Source organism: Plecotus auritus (assembly GCF_963455305.1).
Source record: "Plecotus auritus genome assembly, chromosome: 12".
Taxonomy (NCBI): domain Eukaryota; kingdom Metazoa; phylum Chordata; class Mammalia; order Chiroptera; family Vespertilionidae; genus Plecotus; species Plecotus auritus.
Window position 1 is genome coordinate 28,110,037 of NC_137778.1, and position 27,286 is coordinate 28,137,322.

Genomic DNA, 27,286 nt, shown 5'->3' on the forward strand with positions numbered 1-27,286 from the left:
GTATGGTTTTATAAAATGTCCAGAATAGACAAATCCACGGAGATAGGACATAGATTAGTGGTTGCCAAGAAGAGTGGAGAGTGATGCCGATGGGTCACATCTTTGTTTGGGAGATGAGGAAAATGTTCTGGAGTTAGTGGTGATAGTTGTACAATTTGGATAAATAAAACCCACTCAATTACAGTCACTCTAAAAGGGTGAATTGGTATGTGAATAATATCAGTAAAGGTGGTTTTGTTGGTGGTGGTTTGTTTTAAGTACATGGCAAGCCAGTAGAGGACAGGAATCCAGAGGGGTAGGAGGAGATCTTGGTGGGGTACTGAACATCACAGAACACACCCTAAGAAAAATGGTGCCAGACTGAGTAACCTCATTTCATCCTGGAGATAAAGTGATCTAAAGATCCCAACATTTGTAGAATCATAGCCAGGTGTTAATTTGACTTCATATAATAGTCCTTTGAGTCAGGAAGACTGGAATTGAGGGTGTGTCTGAAGAAGCAAACCAGGAAGGATTATGGAGGGTCTGAGGAGATGCCAAAGAATTTACATTTTATTCTGCTAGTGATGGGCATCCCCAATATTTTGCCAAAGCCTTTGGGGTAGGCCAATGAACATGAAGGCCACAGCCCTGAGAAACTGTAACCAGCCTGTTAATGTCTGCTCAAGAAGACTATTCAACTCATTGAAGTGGGAAAAAGTGAAGTGACAAGGCTGACTGGTTGATTCTCTGAAGCAAACAAAGTCAAGCTTAGAATGGGCTTGGATGGAGACCCTCCTGCTGGGCAAGCTTCCTGCTTCTTTCCCTTCGTCATGCTACTGAAAGCAAAATGAGACTTCTATTAGAAGTGAAATTGCATCTAGTTTTGAGATCAGGATCCCAGGTATCTGGTTCTGCCACCCTCTGTTGACCATTCATTGCATGGAATTGGAAGATGATTATTCATATTCTGAGCCTAGGAGTGAGGGTGACCAGAGGGGAAGAAGTGGTGAGGGAACAGATGGGGTCTGGGGGTGAGAACACTGCATGGGGACAGAGGGTGATGGTGATAGAAAAGGGTGTCTCAGAGCCTGTCAAGATAAGTGAGTAGGGAATAAAGCTTTAAGTGGCTCTCTATTTACAGTCCTTAGTTTAGTTTAGAAGGTCCTTCATAATCTAGCCCCTTAACTACACACAGGTACATGTGCATACACTCCCACCCCACACAGCCAAAATGGCTGCAACCCCAACAGCCAATGAACAGAGAGCATTTACCATGTGCCGGTCACGATTAAGGGCTTCTCATTAACTCCTCATGAGGAGAACAATGAATCACGGAGACATTAACTGATATGAAGAGGGTTCAAGCCCCAATACTGGTGCCTCAATTACTCTGCCATAAATTCTCTTGACCCTGCTGAACTGCTGCTGATATGGTCTCTCTCACTGCCTGGACCACCCTTTTTCCTCCACTTCCCCTGGCCCATTGCATCTTATCCTTCAGAATTCCACTCAGGTCATCGCCTCCAGGGGCCTTTCCTGGGCACCCTTCTGTGTTGTGCCACAGCCCATGTTGACCTCTGCACCATCACCCTTCCATGCTGTTGTTAATGCTCTACTGGTCCGGCTTGGTCACAGGGTGGCTGAAAGGCTGGCGCAAGGGTCAGTTCATCTTTCTTCTGTACCCAGCACATTGCCTGGAGCTAAGGATGTTTGATAACAGTGTGTTGGATGAATGGATGACAGATATACAAAGGAGGTTTGATTGTTGGGATAGAGGATGCAGGTTTGGAATATGAGGACAGGAGAAGGCCTGCTGTCTCAGACTTCACTCTCCCCTCCCCCCAACCAGCACCCCGACCCTTCTTGTTGTGACTTCTGCTCCCCTCCTCTCACAGGAGCTGGGTGTGTTAACTCTCTGAGGAAGGGAGATAAACTGGAACTGGCTCTAATTCATAGTCCCACCCCTGCCATTCTACTGGCTATTACATAGGCAATTTACAGAAGCTCTCTATGCTTCAACTTCCTGCTTTTATAGGATTGACCTTAGTATTAAATGATGCCTACAAAGCTTTTAGTACTCAAATCCTTGTTTAATAAGTGACCAAGGTGTTTTGGGGAGGTTCTGCTTCACCCTCATGGTTCTTGTACTCTATGGGTCTTTGTACCTGCACATCGCTCTTTCACTGGCCCCACTCCTACTATAATCCTTGTTTCACAGATGAGAAAAATGAGGCCCACGGTGACTCAAACTGGTCTCCTCACTCTGAATTTCACACTTTAACTAGTCATTGCTTTGAATTTCTGAGCAAGGGTAAAGACGCTTCCTCCCAACCTCTTAAGAATCAGACATGCAGAATTGGAGGTATTCTGGGGCACCACAACTTTAGTGTTTCTTCAAGTGTCAGGCTTTATGTCCTAATCAGAAGGGCAGGAGGGGGAGCTAGCACCTGTGGTCAAATAGGCTCCAGGGGCTGAGCTGTGGGACTGGCCAAGGAGGGGTAAAGATCAAAGATCAAACCTTCCCAGAATGCAGATGAGCCCAACCCTGACTGATAGGGAAGTAGCTCCCGGATCTGAGGATGCAGTCTAGGCAGACAGTGGGGAGGGTGCAGCCCAAACAATGGGCTGAGACTGGGAAGTGAAGGTCTGAAGCCAAGAGGCAGCAGGCTTCTCTACCCCAGTGTCACTGCCTCTGGCCTTTGTCATCAAGGCTGGCTCCAGTCCAACTCCAGTCCAAAGACTAGTCTAGGAGAAGACTTAGAGCCTTACGACCTTGGTGTCAGAGAGCGAAGGTCCAGCAAGGAACCTCTCACCTGGAGTCCTGCAGGGACCACACCAGGGAGGAGAGGGAAGAAGGGAGGAGAATGGAAAGACCATTCTCTCCAGGAGGCAGAGGTCGGCCTTGAAACCAAGATCCTGACTCCCAGGGCAGGGTCCTTTGTTCCAACGTGTCATTAAGACTTTATCTGGTCAACCCCCCCTCCCCACCTCCTGCATTCCTCAAAGAGTAACATAAATAGGTGAGAGGGAGGGGAGCCAGCCACAATGTGGTGTTTGGGGCAGTGTCTTCTTTGCCCTCTGGGTATTAGAACTTAACTGAAAGAAAAGGGGAAGGGAAACTGAGGAGTGTAGATTCAGGCTATCTGCGGAATATCACAGGTAAAGAAAGTTCGTTTTCTTTTTTTTTTTTTTTAATATATTTTATTGATATTTTACAGAGAGGAAGGGAGAGGGATAGAGAGCTAGAAACGTCGATGAGAGAGAAACATCGATCAGCTGCCTCCTGCACACCCCCCACTGGGGATGTGCCCGCAACCAAGGTACATGCCCTTGACCGGAATCGAACCCGGGACCCTTCAGTCCGCAGGCCGACGCTCTATCCACTGAGCCAAACCGGTTTCGGCAAGAAAGTTCGTTTTCATGCTCCCACTCCTGGCCCAGCTGAAAAAAATCTTTATCTGCATTTGTTAAAGTGTTGTTCTGCTGAGCAACCCCTCCTACCCCTCATATTGAAAATAACAACGAACATTTGTACATTATGTTCACTTCATCTGAGTTAACTTATTTGATCCACAAAATAGCCCTCTGCCTAATGTATCATTGTTATCCCCATTTTGCAGATGAAGAAAACAAAGGTCAATGAAGCTAAGTGAATTGCCCTCTGTCAACATAGCTAGTGAGTAACTAACCAGGCTCACCCGAGTTTCTGACTCCAAAGTCCGTGTTTTTTCTCAAACACCTCCCTGCCTCTCAGAGGTGACACATAGAGAGCATAAGGAAGGTGGCAGGGGATTGAGTTGCCTTAAAGAAGTCTCTGGTTTCTCTAAGGCAGTGGTCGGCAAACTGCGGCTCGCGAGCCACATGCGGCTCTTTGGCCCCTTGAGTGTAGCTCTTCCACAAAATACCACATGCAGTGCAATTGAAACTTCGTGTCCCATGCGCGGAAGTTGGTTTTCGGCTCTCAAAAGAAATTTCAATCGTTGTACTGTTGATATTTGGCTCTGTTGACTAATGAGTTTGCCGACCACTGCTCTAAGGGAACTTGTGGAATCGTTGCCGGTGTGAGCTCCCCTGGATGGAACGCCAGGCCAGAGAGGAAGAGGCGCATATGCAGACCTTCATTCATTCATTTGTGAAACAAACCTGGCAGGCCACGTGCTGATAGCCCCAGCAGGTTCTGCTCTCTAGTGACTAACATTGTAGGTGGGGAAACAAGCCAACATAATGAACTGAGGTACAAGGTGGACTGTGGCAAGGTGACAACAGTCATTCATTTATTCAACTAACATTTCCTGAGTGCCTACTGGATGCCAGGCTCTGTCCTGGGCTTTCACAGCCAAATAAAGACACTCCCTACCTGCCAGGATCCTCCAGTCCAACAGCGATGGAAGATGAGTAATTAGGAGGCTCTGACTGCGGCTCCAGTGGTCTTCCCACAATGCTATGGTCTTTCTCTTCATCTCCCAGTGAGCTGTAACTTTCCTGGTTGCCAGAGAATCTTTAACACTGACTTGGGAAGGTAGGAACTCATGTTCCCACATACGGGGGCGTTCTCCGTTCTCACTCTCCCCACACCCCTTCTTTTAAAATAACCAAAGCCCCTGCCAAAACCGGTTTGGCTCAGTGGATAGAGCGTCAGCCTGCTGACTGAAAGGTCCCGGGTTCGATTCCGGTCAAGGGCATATAACTTGGTTGCGGGCACATCCCCAGTAGGAGGTGTGCAAGAGGCAGCTGATCGATGTTTCTCTCTCATCAATGTTTCTGACTATCTATCCTTCTTCCTTCCTCTCTGTAAAAAATCAATAAAATATATATTTAAAAAAAAAATAAAATAACCAAAGCCCCAAGACCCTCTTCTAGACAGACCCAGATGGCCTACTGGCCTTCACTACTGTCAGCACCCACTATGTCCCCTTTGGATCGGCAGGATCCTCCTCCAGCTCCTTGCCCCAGAGTCCAGCTCAGCCTGCAACCTAGCATATAAAGAGTGGGGGAAGACTTGGTCCCTGAAAACCTAGTTCTTGTCCTTAGCAAGTGCCTATCAGATAGGGGAGAGGTGGAACCACCTTCCCACACCTGTTCCCAGGACACAGATGTGGGCAGCTGGCTACCCAGCTGGCTTGGGCTGTGGACCCCAATGAGTGAAAAGTGGGGCAGGAATGGAGGAAGATGGAGAAAGATGTGGAGGCATCAACCTAGAGGGCTGTTGAGAGAAGGGGATCAGTTTGAGAAGAGAAAAGCTGAAGAGGAAGTCTTGGGCAGCTTTTGGGGGACCAGAGTTCAAGGCTGGATGGAAGGCAGACATAGAGTGAATTCCTGGAGTGGGGGTGGGAGGGTGGGGGGAGACTAAAGTGGGTGAAGGGGGCTGCAGCAGGAGTAGTCCAGAGATCAGGACTGAGAGCATGGAGCACCCCTCAGCCTCCTGCCCAGGGTATTGATTTGCTAGATTACTCAATTTCACCCATATTGATCAGGTAATTGCTTTATCTCAGGTCTCATTTGAGCTCTGCATTCTCCTGGCCCCTTCTCCCTCCCTCTTATTCTTTCCTATCAGCCTGACACAGGGCTCCTTGATACTGAAAATATACACAAAAGTTTGGTTGGCCTGCCCCAAGTTTGTGCTGGGGTGGGGGTCAGGGTTAGATGGGGGGTTAGGGAGACCAGCATCCCCCTGGAGTCCCTGAGTTCTCCTCTGCCAAGAAATCCTTCCTGCCTCCAGACGGTAGAAATGTCTGCCCATCTCGTGTCCTCAAAGGTCCAGAAAAGAGCTGGGGAAGTAGAATTAGTGGGCAACAGCCACAATCTGCCTTTTCCCACTGTGACCCCTCCATGACCCCCCACTGCCCACCCCACTCCCAAGCCAGGCTTTTGGATGTCCCTTCACTAAGGCTGCAAAGCCTTGCCTGCACCCTCTTGCCATGTGTAATGCCAGTTTCTCCCTGCCCTCTCTGTGGCCCTGTGTGTGTGTCCTTGCTGTCTGTGTGTTCTTCATACTATCACCCTCCCCCTTCCTCACTATTTTCAGGGAGCCTTGGCCCAATCTCCTCCGTGCTCACCCCCGACACCCCCCACCTCCCCGCCCCAGGGCTCGGACAGAGGAAGAGGAACTAGGAAAGGAGACTCAGCCCCTCCCAGGGAGTCTACAGACGAAGGAAGGAGGGATTCCCACCCTGACCCCTAGTCTGCAACCAGGCCATCCCCAGTCTGACGGAGGAGATACGGTTTCCTCAGGGAGCCAACAGCTCCTGGCTTCCCACAGCCCCCAGTCTGAGGGAAGAGACAAAACCCGTCTGAGAAATAGACAAGAAGAGCCGCACCAAGGTGAAAAGACACGGCCCAAAGGAGAGTGAACACAGGAGGGTCCTGGGCAAGATTCAGTTCTCCCGCGGTCTTCCCGAGCTCAGCCCAGGGCCAGCTCATAGACCAGCCAGGCAGGGGCCCAAAACCACGGCAACTGTAATTTGCCAACAGTAATGCCCCCAGCCCAGATGTGGAGTTCGTGGGGTCAAGAGGACATGTCCACCTTCGGCCACGTCCCTTCTTCTAGCCCACAGTCTGGGCTCCGGGACTTACCTGCTCAGCGTCCCTGACCCTGAGGAGCACCCAGGCGTGCGCAGTCTCTGCCCTGGGCGCACTCTCTTGACTCTTCCTCACAGCGGCACCTGATGTCAGGAGTGGCCCAGGGTGCAAAGATTCTTAGCATTAAAGCTCTATTTTCAAAACTTCTACTGAGAACTCAGTTTGTAGAACAGATAAAAGCCTGTTGTGACCTCCCCCCCCCCCCAAAGGCAGTTTCATCCTCATGGTTATTGGTGTAACCCTCTCAAACACCTCGAAGTGCCAAAGCGCCAATGTCAGGGCAATTTAAAAAGCACTACGTTGCCCGAGCCGGTTTGGCTCAGTGAGTAAAGCATTGGCCTGCAGACTGAAGGGTCCTGGCTTCGATTCAGTCAAGGGCACCTGCCTCGGTTGCAGGCTTGATCCCCAGTAGGGGTATACAGGAGGCAGCTGATCAATGATGGATCTGTCATCATTGATGTTTCTGTCTCTCTCTCCCTCTTCCTTCCTCTCTGAAATTAATGAAAATATATTTTCTAAAAAAGAAAAAGAAAGAAAAGCACTACGTTGAGACAAAACTAGAGGGGACAACTTTCAGCAGAGCCTGGAGGCCCCTTGCAGGAGCCCAGTGTGTCTGACCTTCAGAGACTCTGCAGGAATGTGATTCGCTGGGAAGGGCTCACCAGTGAGGCCCAATGCAGGAGAAGGCAGGAGTGAGGAGTGGCAGGATGGGGCTGAGAGAAGGAACAGCCAGACTCTTTCTCATCCATCCCCTGAGAGGAGGACAGCTAACACACTCAGGAGCAGGGGCAAAGCTATGAATTTCATCAAAAAAGTTTCCTGAGAGCCCAGCTGGGCATGACTCAGTGGTTGAGCATTGACCTTTGAACCAGGAGATCACGGTTTGATTCCCGGTCAGGGCACATGCCCAGGTGGCATGCAGGAGGCAGCCAGTCAATGATTCTCTCTCATCATTGCTGTTTCTATCTCTCTCTCCCCCTCTCCCTTCCTCTCTGAAATCAATAAAAATATAAAATAAAATAAAAAGTTTCCTGAGAGACTGCCATGCGCCAGGCACTGAGGTAGGGACTGCAGATTCCATGGTGAACACATGGATGAGGCTCCGATCTTCCTGTGGAGTTTTAAAGACTCTAGGACATTATAAACCAGCTCTCCCTCCCACAGCCTCCTGACCCTCTACCTCATCAATGCCCACCACCCAAAGCCATCCAGGTCCCCATTCCTGTTCCCTTTGAGGAAGGGAGCCCACCAGGCAGAGAGAGGGAAGGATTCAAAGCAGGGCATCCCCACACGCTGTACTATGGGATAGAGCGGACAGTGAGGGTGTGCAGGAGGGTAGGAGCCCCCACAGAGGGGCTACCTGCTGGCCAGCAGCATCACTCTGCCAGTGCCCCCCCACAGAGCCCAACATGACTCTTCACTGGAGTTTATCCCAGCAGAGAACAACCCATCCTCCTTGCCTCCTGCCTTGGTTTCTGGAGTCCCACCTCTGTACCCTGGGGAAGTTCTTCCTTAAGTCTAACCAGCATTCCTCCTACTGCTCCCACAGCCTTTTATTTCTTTTTTCCTAGTTCCTCTTCCATTCAAATGCCTCAATCTTTCTAGCTTCTCCTCTAACTCTCCCCACCCCACCTTTCTCCCGCCCTTTCTTCCCGGACACCTGCCCCCCTATTCACTTTGGCCTCCGTGTGTCCTGGAAGAAGTGTGACCTTGCCCTGGTTTGTCTGGGACTGTCCCAGTTTCAGTACTGAGAGTAGTACTGAGAGTCTCGTATCTGGGGAAATTGCTCAGTTCCAGGGACGGTGGACACCCTACCTGGACGGTAGGACACTGCCGGAGGCCCAGCTCCAGGGGCCAGATTGGGGCAGGGTTTGGGTGAAAAAATTACTAAGAGACCAGCAGCATTTTCCCACATGTACAGGAGACAAAGACAGTCACGATTCCCACCCCAAACCCCCCACAGATGCATATACACAGAGACACCTACAATCTCCAAAACAGAGCACAGCCCACACACCCAGCAGCAGACACCCACAGGAACACAGATACACACACTCAGACTCACGCAGGCAACTCAGGCTCACAGACCCGCGTTCCCAGAAGCGGGGGTGTGTGGACACGGATAGGCACACACAGTACACTAACAACACACACTGGAAACACAAACACCTACACACAGAACCATGCAGTCGTAAAGACAGACTCCGCAGAGAGACATACATTCATTTCATGAATCCTCAGACACACAAGGACGAACACCTACTAACAGAGACAGACACACACATTCTGACACCCACACCGACCCAGGCACACAGGGGCCTTCACCAGCACCCAGGGGTAAGCTGATCAGTAAATCCAGAGCTTTTCCCTGTTCTGCCTTGGAAATACCCACAGGGTTTGGGAGGTGAGCCTGGCTCCTCCTCACCTGAGAGGAGGAGACGGCAGCCAGGTGGAAGGCAGCAGACCCTGGGCTAGAGCCTCATGGAGCCAGATAGCACATGCCCCAACCCTGCTGAAGATTCCTCCCAGGCTTGGGGTCCCTACCCCGTCCCAGTACCAGGGCTGGGACAGTTCTGAGAGCAGCCTTGCTGGAGAGGGGGTCAGATGTGGGAAGCCCTTGCTCCCTCTCTTGGGGTTGGCTGGTGGGGGTGGAGAAGTGTGAGCGAAATGGGTTTATTACTGGGAGTCTGTTGCCTCAATTGGTATCGATCCCTGCATGTCACCTTCCATTGCCACTAATGGAACCTGAAGAGTCTCCACCGACACCACAGCCACCGGACACACACACATACACACACACACACACACACACACACACACACACACACACACGCAGCCTCCCTGGCCCTAGCCCTCATAGCCACGTGCTGCACATCCCAGGGCTGCCTCCCTTGCCTCCTGCTCACCTCCTCCTCCATCTCTAGTCTCTTCTCTTCCCGCTGCCTCACCTACTCCTTCCCCTAGTCCTCTTCTCTGCCCTCTTCTTTGTCTCCTGAAGGCTGCTTTTCTCCTCCTTCCAAAAGCATTCCTGGCATTTCCTCTCCTTTCTCCTTTTCTGGCCCCCTGGGACCGTATCCCTCTATTCAGGGGTGTCCCTTTTCCCTCTCCTCCCTTCACCTCTTCTCCCTCCTCTAAATCAAGTCTCTTTCACCACCACTGCCCTCTGTCCTTCTGATGAGGGTGCACTGGGCCCCATCCTGCCTTGGGGAGCGGCTGGAGGATTCAAGGGAATGAGCCAGTGGGAATGACCCCTCTCTCACCAACAGCTGGCAAGGCGTGTTTATGAAGGGATATTCTCCTTCTGTCACATTGGACTGGCCTGACAGACCCTCTGGGAACAAGCCAAGTCCCCTGTCCCTTCAATCCTGGACCCCAGACCAGTCCTGGCAGAAGAGCAAGGAGGGCAAGGAAGAGGAGACTTCTTCCCCATTCCTCAGGGAAGAGAGGACACCACCTCCTCACCTCCGCCCTGCCTGGCAACCCCCATCCTGTGCAGCCTCCAGAGAAGCCCGCCCCAAGCTCTGACCCCATCCCTGTGTCTTGGGTCCCGCGCATTTTATTTATTTATTTTTTAAATATATTTTATTGATTTTTTACAGAGAGGTAGGGAGAGGGATAGAGAGTTAGAAACATTGATGAGAGAGAAGCATCAATCAGCTGCCTCCTGCACACCTCCTACTGGGGATGTGCCCGAAACCAAGGTACATGTCCTTGACCGGAATCGAACCTGGGACCTTTCAGTCCGCAGGCCGATGCTCTATCCACTGAGCCAAACCAGTCAGGGATGGTCCCGCGCATTTTAAAGGCTCAAGTGAGGCCCGAGAGGACCCATTCAAAGTATGTCAGACAGTGTCAATAGGCTCAGAATTTAGCAGATCGTGCTGATTATTCAAATATTGTATGACAAAAGTCCCTAACTAGGAAAGGAAATTCTACTTGAGGCTCAAACAGAGCATGCCTTGCTTTGCTGCTGTGAAGGCACTCAACATGCCCAGGTCTGTGCATTAATCCCTGGGGGCTGGCAGGGGAGCTGAGAGGGTTCCTCCCAGCCCCCACCTGGCCCTCCCTCAGCCCAACAGGCATCTGTCCCTGTGGACTCTGAGAGACACCCAGAGAAGGGGGAGGGCTGCCTCCTGCGGACTCCTGTTTCCCGACAGGGATGGGATCTCCACCCCAGCTCACTTGGCCTCTATTAACGTACTAGTTTGTCAGGGAGTTTCTGGGGCTGATCAGTCCAGGTACAGTTACTGGACATGAAGATGGGGGTTTTGAAGGCAGTTTAACATGTGTTGAGGCTGCATGTTGCAAGTTAGGGTATTTGAAGTTTTTAAAAAATATATATATTTTTTATTGATTTCAGAGAGGAAGGGAGAGGGAGAAAGAGATAGAAACATCAATGATGAGAGAGAATCATTGATCGGCTGCCTCCTGCACGCCCCCTGCTGGGGATCGAGCCAGCTTCCCAGGCATGTGCCCTGACGAGGAATCAAACCATGAACTCCTTGTTCATAGGTCGATGCTCAAGCACTGAGCCACACTGGCTGGGCAGTTAAGGTATTTGGATTGGCTAGAGTGTGGAGAGCTGCTTGGGGTACTTTATGGTTTGTTTACTCAGCAATCATTGTAGAACAGCCCCCACATCCAGGCACTGTGCCAGACGCAGGGGTGCACCTAGAGATGCTCATGAGAGCAAAGAAAGGGGCTGGATTTGGACAGAGGACTCCCGCCTCCCCAAAGGTCACCAGGCCATTTGCCTATGTCTTGGGGAAGAAAGAGGAGGCCCAGTGGGCCACCCAGAAGCCAATGTCTGTGCCAATGTCAGCACCTGACTTCCTAATCTCATGCCCAGCCTTCTCTACAGTGTGTCTTGGACAGGGAGGCAGGGAGGGCAGGGAGAGGTGTGGCTTTGATCAGGTTACAGGAATATGAGAGGAAGAAGGTAGGGACAGTGTGTGGAACAGCATAAGAGAAAAGGTGAAAACACTAATTGTCTCCGAAGCAGCTGCTTCGTTCTCACAAGGACTTGAAGTTAGTGGCATGAGGGACTTGCCTAGGAGCTGGGATGGCGGCAGAAAGTGGGAAAGCAGAAGAGCCTTTCAGAGGTTACTCTCCCAGGAGAGCTGGGCAGGCAGGAGGTGGGCAGAGTTCCTTGTGAAGCCCGGGCCCAAGGTCCAGGCCCAGGCCCCAGTTCTCCCACTTCAGATTCTGCTGCGACACCTTCATGGAGAGGAAGGGGAGGGGTCCTTCCTCCCGGGAGCATCTTCTTGCTCCTAACGCAAATGGTCCTTAAGTGGAGGAAATGGGAGGGGGAGAAGGTGAACGAAGGGGTAGGACCAGCTCTCCAGGTGAGGAAATAGCAACGACACCTAAGAAAAATACCCGGATACTGCATCTTGGCACTAACCTCATCAAGTTTGCCTCATCCTTGTTATAACAGTCAACTCCCTGGGACAGTATTCTGGGCCATCCCTCCCTTTGTAGCCCTGTTCCTATGCCCTCAGTGGGCTCGGAGCCCCGTCCTCCTGCCTCCCCCTAACCCTCAGCTCCTGTCTCTTCCATCACTCAGCCTTTCTCTCTCACTTCCATTATGTTAGCTTCGGCTGATTTAACCAGAAAACAACCCCCAGAATTTAATTCCATGGCCCTCTATTCCCATCTCGATCAGCTCGGGGCTGGGAGAGGTTGTGTAATGATGCAGGAGGGGAGGGAAGCTTGGCCTCCCAGAGTCATGGAGGGGGAAAAAAGAAAGAAAATCATATTGATTCCCCAGTGACAGCTATCAATCTTTCCCTCCCCACTAGGGATTGGGAGATTGGACACAGGCCCACCCACCCAGCTCCAGGGTTGCTTGGTCCCCAGGACTTTAGAGACAGAGGCTCTGGTCTTTGACATCCACCCTCCAGTTTCCCCGGAGAAGTCTCTCTTGAGGTCAATTACCTAAATCCTTCGCCCCTTCCCCAGTGTATTTTGGAATTCAATCTCTTATCATGTTCTGACTATGTCCTTAGCAGCGTATCTGATGACCATGCAGTTACTTTCTCCTGTCTGGTTTATGCCTTATTCAGAAGTTCTTCTTGCTGTCTAACTTTGAGTCATATTAATAAAGAAAAGGAAAAAATCACTTTCTAGAACTCTAAAAGGAAAGAAACACACGAGTGCTTAAAAATCCTTAGAAAAAGGTAATTAGGAAAACTATTCATATCATTTTAATATTTGAGACTAAGAGGAAAAGCCACAAATTGTGAAGATTTGGCAGCAGTATGTGAGCACAGGTGGGGCCTGGGACTCAGAAAGAAACTGGGAGTGAGGTAATGTGAAGTGCCAGAGGTTGCAAAGGGGGCTCTTATCCAGGCCTAGATTCTTTCTGTCTCCGCAGAAAGTCCCTTGAGAGAAAAGCTAACTTATACTGGGAAGGGTAGACTGCTAGAAGGACTTCCCGCAGTCCAGTGTCCCTTTTCTCAGAACTGAAGAAGGGGCAGCCCTCTCACCAGTCCCTCGGTTGGTTGCTGTTTTGGGAGCTGTCTGCCCCAGAGGTAGGCGCTGGATGCAAAGGACCCAGGGAGAGAGACTCCCTCCCACTCCACCCCCACAGAGGTGGAGGGGGCGAATGTCTGTAGTGCCACTGGCCCCCGAAGGGTTAATTCTGTTGTCTGAAAACCACATCGGCTCCCCTGAGAGCTTGGAGATCCCGCTCTCATTTTAAGTAACCCTAACTCAGTGTGTGATGAGCCAGGGGTTGCTGGGCGAGGAGTGAGCGCGAAGGAGCTGCTGGACAGAGCACGGACCAGACAGACTAATCACTGAGGTAAGGGACTCTGGGGGCAGGTCTGTGGCTGGGACTGGCCTTCTCTGCCTCCACCCCCACCCCAGCCGTGGAGCCAGTTGTGGGGCAATTGGAAAGGGGAGAAGTAAGGAGACAGTCACTGGAGGAGATGAGAACCCAAGGGCCACACTAAAGGCCCTGAGGGGGTCAGGTGTGGGACAGCGCAGAGCCCGGTGTTAGGCAGTCAAGGAAGAGAGGTGGGGACCGCATAAAGACAGCAAGTCCAGCCGGCAGCAGGCTCTTCCCCCCAGAGGGGGCACAGCTAGGGTCAGGTGTTAGCTCACTGGAGCAGACTCCTGGGATTGATGGGGTTGGGGGGGCCTCGGGGATCTGTTGTGAACATATAGGGAGCTCTGCCTCTCAGTGAGCTCACGGGGGCCATCCATGTGGCCAGGGTTGAAGGAAAGTGGGAGAGAAGTGGCACTGAGGGTGTGGGCATCACAGCATGGGGAGGGGAGGAAACAGGATGGGCCGAGGATCCCAAAGAGGGAAGAGTTAAGGTTGTGCTCCCATGGGAAGCAGGCTGGCGTGACCTGAATGGAAACCTCTGATGGCGTAAGAGGATTCGGCCCCATCCTTCTCTCCCTTTCTCAGACTCCTGGAATGCTTCCCAAAGAACTAGGACCAAGAAGACTTGGCTGTCCTTGATCAGCCAAGGCGGGGAGAGGCGGGGAGAGACAGATGCAGGCTGGGTGAAGCTGGAGAGGCACTGAGGTGATGCTTTGATGGCAGAGAAGTCCCGCTCCTCTCGTCAGCCCCTTCCCAATGGATAAGAGAAGGGCTGTGGAAGAGTGTGGTGCCCCTGCCACTCCACCTTCGAGCCCCTTCCTGGCCCTGCTCGCGGGTAGCGAGGCTCAGTCGGGAGAGGGGCCAGGCCACATGGATGGAGTCTCGGGGCTTAGTGGAAGTTGAAGTTAGGGTTGTGTTAAGATTGGGGTTGAGGTGGAGGCTGGAAGTGGATGCAGGACTGAGGGTTGGGGGTGGAGGCATTAGAGGCCCCCAGCTCGTGAGTGCGCCCCACAGGCCTCCTGCATTCCTGGTCCCCAGTTACTCAGCCTCATGCTGGCTGCCAGCTCACTCCAGCTCAGCATTTGGCTGCGAGCTTTCACTTCCTCTGGCTGGCCTGGCTCCTCACTACCTCAGCGCCTGCTGGAGGGGATTTCTTGTCTCTGGGTTGGAGAGACAAAGGGAAGGATAGGGGGTATCCAGACGGGGGATCCCCTGGGGCACAGTTGATGGGAATGAGATGAAAAGAACCAACTGAGGTTGCCACTGGGGGAGGGGCAAGGTGCTGGAGGGCTTTGGGAAGAAAAGAGTGGGGAGCAGGGAGGTGGGCTGAAAGAGCCAGGGCCAGGAAGCTGGGAGGCCTGGGTTCAGTTTCCAGCTCTGAAGCATTGAAAAGAGACGGGGCGGGGTGGGGGGGGGAGTGTTGCGGGGGGGGCAGGGGCCCTTGGAAAAAGAGGCAAGAGAAACAATGAGAGACAGTGACCGAGACAGCAAGACAGAGAGAGCCAGTGGCACATGATTTGTAGACACAAGAAGTAAAGATAGAAATGGAGAGACCAATGGAAACTGAGACAGAAAAAGATGGACAGGACAAGGGGGAGAAAAGAAAGGGAAATGGAAAAAGGAAGAAGAGGTAGACCGAGAGGAAAGAGGAGAGAAACAGTAATGAAAGAGGAAATGAGCTGAAGACTGAAAGGTCAAACTAAGTGAAACAGAGACCTGGATGGGCCAGAGAAAGGGGTGGGTGCGGAGCTGGAAGAGGCCTCCTGACACCCCATTTCCCATGCCCTAACCTCTGGATCCCTGAGGTGGTGTGTACTTTCCCCATGACTTTCAACTGCCCTTAGTGACTGACTGGTCTGGGCGTGGGCCATGGGGGTGTCTGGGTTTGGATTTCTACTCCACTGAGTTACACAAACCTTTTAAATCCCACAGCCCCGGGGGACTGCAAAGACTATCCTTGAAGGCGTCTGCACTGTGCAGGGGCGGGGGCGGGCAGGGTAACTGCGGGATGGCTACCAAAGAAGAGTGAGAAGGGGCCTGGGAGGGGGCACAGGGCCGAGGAGTAAGAAGGAGGGGGGTGTGAGTGCTGGCTGGACCCCGGGGTGGGGAGGAGTGGCAGGGAGGAAGGGGCCTCTCCCAGGTGGGGGGTGATGGCTGGAAGGGCAGAGCTGCAGGAGGGACATGGGGTTCAGATGGCTAGATTCCCAGGCACGGAGCATCAATCAGGAGTCTGTTCTGCCCTAGGCCTGAGCTCTCTGGGTGCGGTGCTGTGGCAGAAGGAGGAACAAGACGCCCTGGGGTCTCTGTGAAGAGAAGACATCTATCCCTGCACCTCCCTCCAAATTCCCCGAGTGAAAAAGTGATTGGACCTGCCCTCCCCAGGCCCCAGCCCGTCTTGCTCTCCTCCTAAGCAGCTTTAGCTAATAGCATTAAGGGAGGTCTCAGGACTAACACTCTCCGCGTGGGGCTGAGATCAAGGGGAGAGACCAGAGGCTTCTAATCAGATCCAGGATTTGGGGATGGCAGTTTGCTCGGTGCTAAGAATCCCCCTCCACACACCCCAGCCACCATCTCTGTATTAACACTGCCGCCCTTCTGATTCCCCGCCCCCCTTTGTGTACCTGGATCTCACCTGTGCCCACAGTCCCAATTCCACAACTCTATGTCTCTGTTTCATTCTCTCTGACTCTCTTTCTTGCTGATTCTCTTGCTCTGTCTCTTCCCCTCCACCTTTGTGTTTAGAAACAGCCCCGATTTCCCACTGAATCAATCAAGCAGTCTCTACTACTAGACTTGGTTGTGTCCAGTCAGTCAGATCCTGCAGCCCCTCAGAAGGCCCCACAACAAAATGACTTTTGATGCAAGTTTCTAATTTGCAGAGATGCAGTGTTGTTGGTCTTGAACTCTCAACCCCCGCCCCCCTCACCCATGTGTTTCTGTCTTTCTCATCCTTTCTGTATTCCACTCTGCCCATCTGACGGTCCTTTGGCGTCCTGGGTCCTCCACGGATCATTTTTCTGGCAAAGAGTCCACTTCTTAGGTTTACACTGAGTGCCTCCTTCAGCGCCCATGGCCTCCTGCCAGCCTCCTCTCTCTGCTCCCAAGTTTCATCCTCAACTTTTCTGCCATGATTGACTGATTACGGCTGGGAGCCTAGAGTCAGACAGACCTGTTCCCATCCGGCTCCACCACTTGCCCAAGGATCTTATGCAAGTCTCTTAATCGTTGGAGCCTCAATTTCCTAGGCTTGCAAAACAGAGATAATAATACCCACCTCAAAGGGTCATTGTGAAGACTTGGGGAAGTAGCATATGACCAAAAAAGTGTCAAACCCAATGCTGAGTGCATGATAGGGACCCAATTCATATTAACTAAACTCTTAAAAAGGTAAAATCTACTCTTGGCATTTCCTTGGGCTCCAAGTTCAAGTTTGAGGCATACTCCCTATGGTTATCATCATTATCTCTCTTGCTTCTAATAAATAATGACCTAAAACCTACATGTGTCGTAATAGGCATTTGTGTTAGTAACCAGATGATGGTGATGACAATAATGATTGCTCACTGCTATAACCCTTCGAGAAACACAAGGCACTTAAGTGCAGCCACTCTGATGATTCAAGATTGGGTTATGATCCTTCTTGATTTCTAGTTCTCAATGCGTATCCTCATAGGACTGCAGGGGCTATGCATAGCCTGGTAGAGCCGCCCCCAAGCTTTGCACAGTTAGCTCACAGCACAAGAGGGAGGGAGCTGGGAGATGGGGAGTGGGACAGAGTGGGACTCCCTCCCTCCCTCAGCCTTGGGAGCATCACCAGGAGTGTGGGTTAAAATGGAAGCACAAGTTATTAAGATTAAACACCAAGAATAATTCTTGAGCAAGAAGGCAGAACTAAAATCTGCTCCTCTCTGGGGGTACCTAAGGTTGGTCAGCTCAAAAAGGAAGGACTTGAGGGGAGACCTTTGACAAGACTTGCCAGCAGTCAGTATTTCCACATCCAGAACCGGGGAGCTCCTCAGAGATTTAAGATTCCAGGAGGGACTCTCAGACACCACCAGGCCAGGGAGGGGGCTGCGGGCATTCAGGTATTCCTCAGAAACCCAGAAGTTTAACCCACTTTGATTCTGTATTTTGGTGTGTTTTGTGTTTTGTGTTTTTTTTTTCTTTTGGCGCAGAAGACAGAGTGTTTGTAGGCTACCTACACGGCGGATTATCAATCTTGATTTAAGGTCTCGCTTTCCACTTTTTCACTTGGAGTTGTATGACCTTAGAGAAGTTACTCCGCCCCTCTGAGCTCTAGCCTGTCTGATACTTTGTGTGAGGTTCAGGGCATGACAGTTCCTCAGCACAGTGCAGGGGCGCTGAGTATCTGCTTCGAGGCAGGTTATCAATCTCTTCTTGCCAGATCCTAAATTGATGCCGAGGTCTCAGACCTTCCAGACCAGGACATACCATCAGATCCAGCAGGCACTGGGGCAGTCACAGGTACTTTACCAGCTTCCCCCAAGGAAGAGTTTTCCTGGAATCGCTCAATGCCCACTTCCCAACCCATTTTTCTAAGGTGAGGTAGGAGAGGTTAGACAGAGGAGATTCCCAAAGGACAGGGCAGGAAATGAAGGGGGCGGGGAGGGGGGCATCTGCTTCAGGGGAGGGAAGGAAGGAGAGAAGAGGATTCTAGAATGTTAGCTGTTATTTTAGAAAGAGAGAGGGGTGTGTGGAAAACATATTCACCCAAATTCAGAGTGATTGTCCTAATCATCGCCCTAATTTCCAGAGATGTTCTCTGCTCAGGCCAGACTGGGGACCCCAGAAGCACCTGCCCCCCTTCCCACCATGAGCTTCCGTTCTTTCAGTTGGCCTCCCTGGGAAAGGGACAGAAAGAGACCCCCATGGCCTCTTGGTGTGGGGGTGGGGAGAGCAGGAAGGGTTTTAACACCTGTGGTGCTTGGGATCCCTTGGCTTTCCAACACCCACAGCTCCTTGTTGCTGTATCCCATGTATTCTTGTTACTCAAAGTATGGTCCATCGACCAGTAGCAAGGGCATCACCCAGGAGCTTGTTAGAAATGCAGAACCTCAGGTTCCACCAAGTTCCACTGAGTCAGAATCTGCACTTAAAGAGATCCTTAGGTGATCCTTATGCACATTAGATAGCACTACTACAGATTTTTTTTTAAGTCTTGAAGCATCACTTTGTGTGTTTTTTAATTGATTTTTTAAAAAATATATATTTTTATTGATTTATTTTACAGAGAGGAAGGGAGAGGGACAGAGAGTTAGAAACATCGATGAGGGAGAAACATCGATCAGCTGCCTCCTGCACACCCCCCACTGGGGATGTGCCCGCAACCAAGGTACATGCCCTTGACCGGAATCGAACCTGGGACCCTTCAGTCTGCAGGCCGACGCTCCATCCACTGAGCCAAACCGGTTAGGGCTATTTTATTGATTTTTTTACAGAGAAGAAGGGAGAGGGAGAGAGAGTTAGAAACATCGATGAGAGAGAAACACCAATCAGCTGCCTCCTGCACACCCCCTACCGGGGATGTGCCCGCAACCAAGGTACATGCCCTTGACCGGAATAGAACCTGGGACCCTTGAGTCCGCAGGCTGACACTCTATCCACTGAGCCAAACCGGTTAGGACTTGAAGCATCACTTTGAAAAATGAGAAAAGAGTCCTTGTTGGTTTGGCTTAGTGGATAGAGCGGACTGAAGGGTCCCAGGTTTGATTCCGGTCAAAGGGCACATACCTCTGTCGCAGGCTCCATCCCTGGCCCCAGTTGGTGCACAGGAGGCAACCAATCGATGTGTTTCTCTCACATCCATATTTCTCCCTCTTTGTCTCTCCCCCTCCCTTCAATCTTTCTAAAAAAAAAAATCAATGGAAAAATATCTTTGGGTGAGGAATAACAAAAAAATAAATAAATGAGAAATGAGAAAGTGCTGTGGACTAGGAGGAGTGGGGGAGAGCAGTTGAACACCATGTGGCAGGTGCTTTCCCTCTCTGAGCCTGGACTGGAGAGTGAGGCAGCTACTCCAGCCAAACACTCACATGCTCTCCAGACCTTTGCACCTAGTAAGTTCTAGTAGAGAATGAAGCTCACCTTACACCCACATATCAGAGATGGGAACCCAGCACCTTGTAAGCCCATCCCCTGTTTACAAGTGGTCCTTACGTCCATGTAACCCCTCTAGGTCCACCCCCAGGAGCAGGCCTGAGTCCTGCCATCCCCATGGCAAGCTCTCCCATCCCTCCTCCGCCTCTTGCTTATCATTTCCTCTTCCACTGGTGACAGAGGATGCCAGCCTTTTTGCACCAGCCTTAGTTCCATCCAAAGGCTTTGGGACTTAGACATTTTCTCTCCTCCCTTTTCCTGCGTTACACTGGGGCTCATTCAACAATCTTCTCCCCATCTGACCGCCACCCACCCACCATGCCAAATTGGGAATCAATGAATTCCCGTCTTCCATGCTCATGTTCATTAATTCAACAAATATTTAAAGAGCCCCTGGGAGTGCAAGGCCCTGGGCTAGGATAGGCTCTAGGGAACCAGCAGGGAACAAGACAGCTGGGGTTCCTGACCTCATGGAGCTAACAACACTCTGAGGGAAAAGCAGGTGTTAAACACATAGAGGCACCATTGGTCAATTCAGTACCATTCATTGATGGTATCAACAATCGTTTCTTGAACACCTATGATGTGCCAGATACTTTCTTAGGCACTTGAGACTCATCAGTGAAACACACACACACAAATCCTGCTCTTCTCAAATGTAAAATTAGTCTAAGTACAATGATGGTAGGGGATCTCTGTATCTGCCATCTCCTCCCACTCAAGATTTAGAAAGAGCCAATGATTAATTACATTTGCTCTTATCTTGGGAAAAACTCCAATCCTGTTAAGCCCTGAGAAGAGATCTCCTTCTCTGTTTAAATCCTCCAGCAGGGTCAGGATATAGGACCCTTTGCCTTCCTTTCCATCTATATAAGTGACTCGGCGTCTTGGGGTCAGCTCCTGGCCAGTGAGGAGGTCCCCGGAGGAGGGGGACATAGGGGAGCGTCCTGCCCCAGACCCTGCTCCCCTGCCTCAGTCTCCCTTTTCTCCCCACGTCTCTTCCCTCTTATCTCCTTCCTTCTTTTCCTCCCACTTCCCTCCCTCTTTCACCTCCCTCTCCCCTGCCTTCTCCTTTCCCTTCTTCTTTCCCCCAAAGCCCAGACACAGTTCCAGACTGGAACATGCACCGCAGCTGCTTGGCAGAGGGCGTCCCCACCATTGCGGGCAACTCCTGGATCTCAGGTGAGCCTCTGCCAGGCCTCCCACCACGGTCCAGCAGTGGCGCTGGAGACATTCACACTTCCCTCTCTGCCCCAGGCTTGGCCTTCCCTCACTGGGCCTGCAAAGCTGAGTCCTCCCCAGGCTCCCGGCAGATCCAGCTGTGGCACTTCATCCTGGAGTTGCTGCAGAAGGAAGAGTTCCGCCATGTCATCGCCTGGCAGCAGGGAGAGTACGGGGAGTTCGTCATCAAGGATCCAGACGAGGTGGCCCGCCTCTGGGGCCGCAGGAAGTGCAAACCACAGATGAATTATGACAAGCTGAGCCGGGCCCTCAGGTGAGAGAAAACAGCCCAAGTCACCAGACAGGGCAGAGTTCAAAGAAAAGGGCTGTGGTTTCTGGCACTCCACCTGATTCCTGCCTCTTCAAGGCTTGGGAAATGATCGTGAGTGGTTATCCAGGAACAGCTCGGGGTTAGCTTTGCTGGCCTGGGGAGGGGACATGGCTGGGTCTCAGACTACATTCCCTGTCCATTGGGCCAACTCTCCATTCTCATCCTTGGGATCTCCAGATATTATTACAATAAGAAGATCCTGCACAAGACCAAAGGCAAAAGGTTCACTTATAAGTTCAACTTAAGCAAGCTCATCGTAGTCAACTATCCTCTATGGGAGGGACGGGCAATGCCAGCCCCCAACTTGTTTCGGCCAACCCTGGTGCCCATGGGCATGCAGAGTAAGGTAAGCATGAAGGCAGCCCCTAGCCCCGGGCTCCACCAGACTGATCTTCCTGCCTAGCAGGCCCCCAGCCCTCCTTTCTGCCTCAGGGACCCAGAAGCTTCCAATGTCCTTCTCCCTTGCATCCTAGTCCCTGAGTGCCCAGGGCTGACTCTCTAAATCAGAGGTCGGCAAACCGCAGCTCACGAGCCACATGCGGCTCTTTGGCCCCTTGAGTGTGGCTCTTCCACAAAATACCACGTACGGGCGCACATGTACAGTGCGATTGAAGGAGTACCCTAATTAAATTAATAACAATGTACCTACCTATATAGTTTAAGTTTAAAAAATTTGGCTCTCAAAAGAAATTTCAATTGTTGTACTGTTGATATTTGGCTCTGTTGACTAAGGAGTTTGCCGACCACTGCTCTAAATCTTCTAAGATACTCTAAAATATCCCTGTGCTAGGCATCACGCCTTCAGGGTGGATCACAGGGAATGAGTGGGGGTCTCAGGCAAGGGTCCAAGGCATGTGGGCAGGGGTGATTTAACAACCATTATGAGAGCATTTAATTGTTTTAACAACTGGTTGTTAAAACAGTAAGTCTTGGGAAATGTATGCCAGGGAGAGCCCATCCCACCCCCACACCGGCTGCTCCTCGCTCCGCAGCTCCTACACAGCATGCTGCTCACCCACTGGGCCATGGTGGAGCAGCTGGCTGGACAGTGGGCCCTCCGAGGGCCACCAGAGGCCTCTGAGGATAAGAAGGGGAGCAGCAGCAGTATCTACCGTGAGTGCTTGGGACTGGGAAGGGCCCAGGGAATCTTAACCAGGTAAGGGGAGTACCCTTCTGGATGAACACATGGGTGAGGGAGCATGAGACAAGTCTAGCAGGACATTTGGTCTTGTCCAAAACACTCACACCAAAAGGTCCCTGATATTTGGTCCTGTCCAAATGTCCATGGAGCCCAGCCGGCCCTGGCTTAGTGGTTGAGTATCGACCTATGAACCAGGAGGTGATGGTTCGATTCCTGGTCAGTGCACATGCCTGGGTTGCGGGCTTAATCCCCAATGTGGGGCATGCAGGAGGCAGCCAATCTATGATCCTCTCATCATTGATGTTTCTCTCTCCCTCTCCCTTCCTCTCTGAAATCAATAACAATATATATATTTTTTAAATGTCCATGGAGACATTTGGTCCGCCCCAACCGCTCTACCTAAGCCCATGTGCCATGACCAGCTGGGCACTAAGGCAAGAAAGATTATTGCCATACAGCCACAACACTATTATTGGACCAATAAAACATGATAGTATTTTTTGTGTATTAACCTATAGACCAAAAGTAAGAAATAAACACTCTGGGCTGTTTGAACCCAAGGGCATTTTCTAAGAGTAGACATTTTTTTAAAAAAATATATTTTATTGATTTTTTACAGAGAGGAAGAGAGAGGGATAGAAAGTTAGAAACATCGATGAGAGAGAGACATCGATCAGCTGCCTCCTGCACGCCCCCTACTGGGGATGTGCCCGCAACCCAGGTACATGCCCTTGACAGGAATCGAACCTGAGACCCTTTAGTCCGCAGGCCGACGCTCTATCCACTGAGCCAAACCAGTTAGGGCAAGAGTAGACATTTTTGACAGGACCAAATTTCAAGAACCTTTTGGTATGACCATATGTTTCTGTGGATATTTTGGACAAGACCAAATATCAGTTAATAGAGACAAGGGATAATGTAAGTCATTTTTTCATTCAACAAACATTTCTTGAGCACTAGCTACTTATTAGGTGTGGGGATTCAGAGATGAAAGGTGGCCCTCAAGATGCTCTGAGAGCCCTAGCTGGTTTGGCTCAGTGGATAGAGCGTCAGCCTGCGGACTGAAGGGTCCTGCGTTCGATTCCAGTCAAGGGCACATGCCCGGGTTGTGGGCTTGATCCCCAGTAGGGGGCGTGCAGGAGGCAGCTGATCAGTGATTGTTTCATCCATTAATGTTTCTCTCTCTCCCTCTCCCTTCCTCTCTGAAATCAATAAAAATATATATATTTTTAAAAAGATGCTCAAGACTAGTGGAGAGAAAAGATGGGAGCAGGGAGAGTACAGCCAGTGACAGATCAGAGATTAGGGGAAGCACAGGTGCTACAGGAATGCAGAGAAGAAGTTGGGGCTCCCAGGGAAGCAGGTGGAGAAAGATGCCTGGGTACAGAATAGCATTTGTAAAGCAAAAAGCTGTGAGTGAGTGTTGCAAATCTGTGAGTGAAGAACTGCTGGTAGCTTGCCATGAGCAGAGAGTGAGTTATGAGATGGTGGGGACACGGAGGAAGGTGATAGATGAGGCTAGCAAGGCAAACAGGTGTCAGTCACAGAGGTCCTCTGAAGCCACGCTAAGGAGGTTGGACTTTATCCTGTGGGGGGTCTAGGAGGGAAAGGCAGGTTGCGATATTCATTTTACTAAGATGCTTGGGTTAATGTTGACTTTGGGTTGGGGTAGGCATAGGACTGGTATTGGGATGCTTTTGAAGAGAATCTAGGCTGATGAAGATGGGACCAGCACAAGGAAGGACCATGGGGTGGAGAAGGAAGCTCAACCAAGAAAAGGCAAATGTGGCAGCACATAGTGATCCGAGGGGGAGAAGGTAGAAATGTATGCAGAGGCCCGCACTTAGAGGGCTGTAAGCTGGGAAGTGACAAAAATCAGATTTTCTGTGGAAAAGATCACAAAGCACAGACTCTTATGCAGAAGCCCACGACCCACCCCTCTATCCCTTGGCAATTTCTTGGAATAAGAATTCTTGGCCTTAGCCCCACCCCCAGTGTAGCTGGGGACCCAGAGGTCCCACCTCTCAGAGAATGCAGGATGCCTGGCTCTGGGCCCCTGTGAGTGCAGCTGAGGTTGTGGGCGTGGGGCGGCTCAGGGCCTGCTGGGACTCATCTGGCAGCCTGGAGCTAAACAGCACCTGAACAGCTCTCCCTGTTCTTCCACCCCAGCCACCTCTTCCCAGCTCTGGGAATGCCTTGGGCACAGAGCTTCTCTCTTTGGGAAACTATGAGGGAGAAAAAGTGTTCCCTGGCTTGCAGTGGGCTATTTTGCACCTCCCTGGCCCAGGTACACACACACACTCTCACACACACACACACACACACACACACACACACACACACACACACACACACCTGTGCTAGGGCCCTGAGGGATGCTAAGCAGGTTTAGGTCACCAGCAGACCAGGAGCAGCCCCCTGCCTTACCTGTGGAGGGTGAGTCCAGAAGGCTGTGCCAGCTCCTAACCTCCACCTTCGTGAGAGCACTCAGAGCCAAGGGAGGAAGCTGCTCTGGGCAGAAGCGGGGCCAGGACTATTGAGCCAGAGGCAGAAGGTGCAAGATTGGTGCTAGGAAGGGGTGGGGGAGAAGCAGTACTATCTCCTCCACACGCCCATTCTGCTGTGGCTCTCCAAGGGGAGACACAGCCTTGATCTCAGAGGGCAGGGGACACAACCCTCCTGGTGCAAAACAGCAGTCTCCATCTCATGTAAGGACCCTGGGAAAGGACAGGGGCCCAGGAGAGGGTCCTCTGGCAGAGGACTCCAATTTTCCTAATGACGTATCAAGTTTTTTTTTTTTTTAATATTTTTTTTTAATTGATTTCAGAGATGAAGGCAGAGCGAGAGATAGAAACATCAATGATGAGAGAGAATCATTGATCGGTTGCCTCCTGTACATCCCCTCCTGGGGATCAAGCCCGCAACCAGGGTATGTGCCCTGACCAGGAATCGAACCAGCAACCTCCTGGTTCATAGGTGGACGCTCAACCACTGAGCCATGCTGGCCAGGTGACATATCACTTTTTTTAAAAAAATATATTTTATTGATATTTCACAGAGAGGAAGGGAGAGGGATAGAGAGCTAGAAACATCGATGAGAGAGAAACATCCATCAGCTGCCTCCTGCACACCTCCCACTGGGGATGTGCCCGCAACCAAGGTACATGCCCTTGACCGGAATCGAACCTGGGACCTTTCAGTCCGCAGGCCGACGCTCTATCCACTGAGCCAAACCGGTTTCGGCGACATATCACTTTTTATTGTTTTCCCCTACATAGATCCAGCTTCAGAAATATTAAATAAATGGGTTATATTGTCATAACTAATTTGTTTTTCCAGCTTTTATCAGCAATAGCCCCACCAATGTGATCACATTGGGTTGATACTTGCTCTCCTAGTTAAATGACAGCCTTACTAAGAAAAATGTAGAACTGGTGTTAGGTTTTTGTTGTGTGCTTTTTTTTTTTAAATATACAAAGTGAAGTGAAGTTCTATATAGCCATCCCCAGTGACCCCAGCCTGGGAGCCTCTGTGTAGGATTCTGGGGAAAGAGGTCAGATTTGGAAGGACCAGAGGAGGGAAGGCTTCTTGGAGGAGGAGAGTTATGGGCCAGAGCCAGATGGAAAAGTGGAAGACGGGGCTCAGCCATGTGCACTGGGCCCTTGGCTCTGGGGGCCCCTTCTTACTGATGACATCACCTGTTCTTACCCGGGAGAGGAGTTTTTATGAAGAAACAGGCCTGAGAATTTAAACGACAAGCATCAGGCCAGGCAGCTAGTTCTTTGCCCAGCTAAACCCGGAGCCCCCTGTTATAGGGAGAGTGAAGAATGGATTCGCTGGGTATAAGGCAAAGGATATCTTCATTCGTTCATTCCACACATTTTTATTGAGCCCTTAATATGTGCCAGGTTGGGCTGGATCCAGAGGAAAATAAAACAGACTGTTCCTGCCCCCACAGAGCTATAATCACACAAATGGCCGCCTGATGCTAACGGGGCGGAGGGCCCTGCAGGAGAGGTACTGGGGGGCATGAGGAGCAACCAGGGCTCTTGCCCAGACTGGGGCGGTCTTAGGAAGTTTCCCCAGGGAAGTGACATTTACAATGAGACATGAAGCAAAGAAAAAGGGAAGGCACACAGGATGGGGGAAAGTTTTCAGCAAGAGGAAAAGGAAATGGGAAATGGGAAAAGAAGGGGGGGCCTCTCTTGACCCGTTCTCTCTTTCTCTAGGACTTGGCTCTGCCTCCACCCACTGCCTGCTCAGCCCTTGCTGCCATTTGGGGAACCTCCCAGAAGAGCTGCCCAGTTTTGCCTCCTTCACACCTCCCCTCCCCCACTCTCTCCCCTCTGACTGGACCCGCCTCTCAGGGTCCTTCTTGCCCCCTCTTCTCCCAGAGCAGCAGTTTCCAGGGTCCTCCACGACAGACACCCTGCTCCCAGGGCCCATGTGCCCCCCAGCGACCTGGCATTTTCCAGGGCTTCCACTGTTGGCTGGGCTGGGCCAGGGGGCTGGTGAGAGGCTCAGACTTTCGTTCCTTAGGCCAGAGGGGCTGGAAGTAAAGCCCCACCCCCTGATGGGGGAAAAAGGGTACCCAGATCCCTGGGAGGGCTTCTTTGCAGAGATGCAAAGACCCAAAACTGGGGAGGAAAGTCTTAGGTCCCCTAATTTGGAGAATTTTGAAGCAGTGTGGTCCTTGGATCCTCCTTAACTGAGGAGGAAGATGTGAAGTGGGCCCCCAAACTCCATCTCTCCTCTTGCCCACCTCCCTTATGGCTTTGCACCTCCCTGGGTGGAAATAAGTTTAATTTGTGGGAAGATTTGAATGGATGGAGTTGGATCCGAGGAGGTGGGGAGCATTGCAGAGAAGGAGCATATATGGAGCTGGGACAAACTGAGGCAGGGTGCCCCCTCCAATCCCACTAAATTGCTAATCAGATTAAGGAGACATTTCTTTTTCTTTCTTTTTTTAACTTCAGAGAGGAAGGAAGAGGGAGAGAGAGACAGAAACATCAACAATGAGAGAGAATCATTGATTGGTTGCCTCCTGCATGTCCCACACTGGGGACTGAGCCCATAACCCTGG

At 51.2% G+C, this 27,286-nt stretch overlaps 1 protein-coding gene across 1 annotated transcript; it reads left to right on the forward strand.

Moving 5' to 3' along the window:
- Nucleotides 1–20,631: 20,631 nt before the first annotated feature.
- Nucleotides 20,632–26,911, forward strand: LOC308237136 (ETS translocation variant 3-like protein; the record flags this gene model as incomplete). Its single annotated transcript, XM_080647649.1, has 5 exons — nucleotides 20,632–20,692; nucleotides 20,768–21,005; nucleotides 21,240–21,408; nucleotides 22,055–22,175; nucleotides 26,433–26,911. The coding sequence occupies 5 exons, from the start codon at nucleotides 20,632–20,634 to the stop codon at nucleotides 26,909–26,911; spliced, it is 1,068 nt and encodes a 355-aa protein (XP_080503775.1).
- Nucleotides 26,912–27,286: the final 375 nt, after the last annotated feature.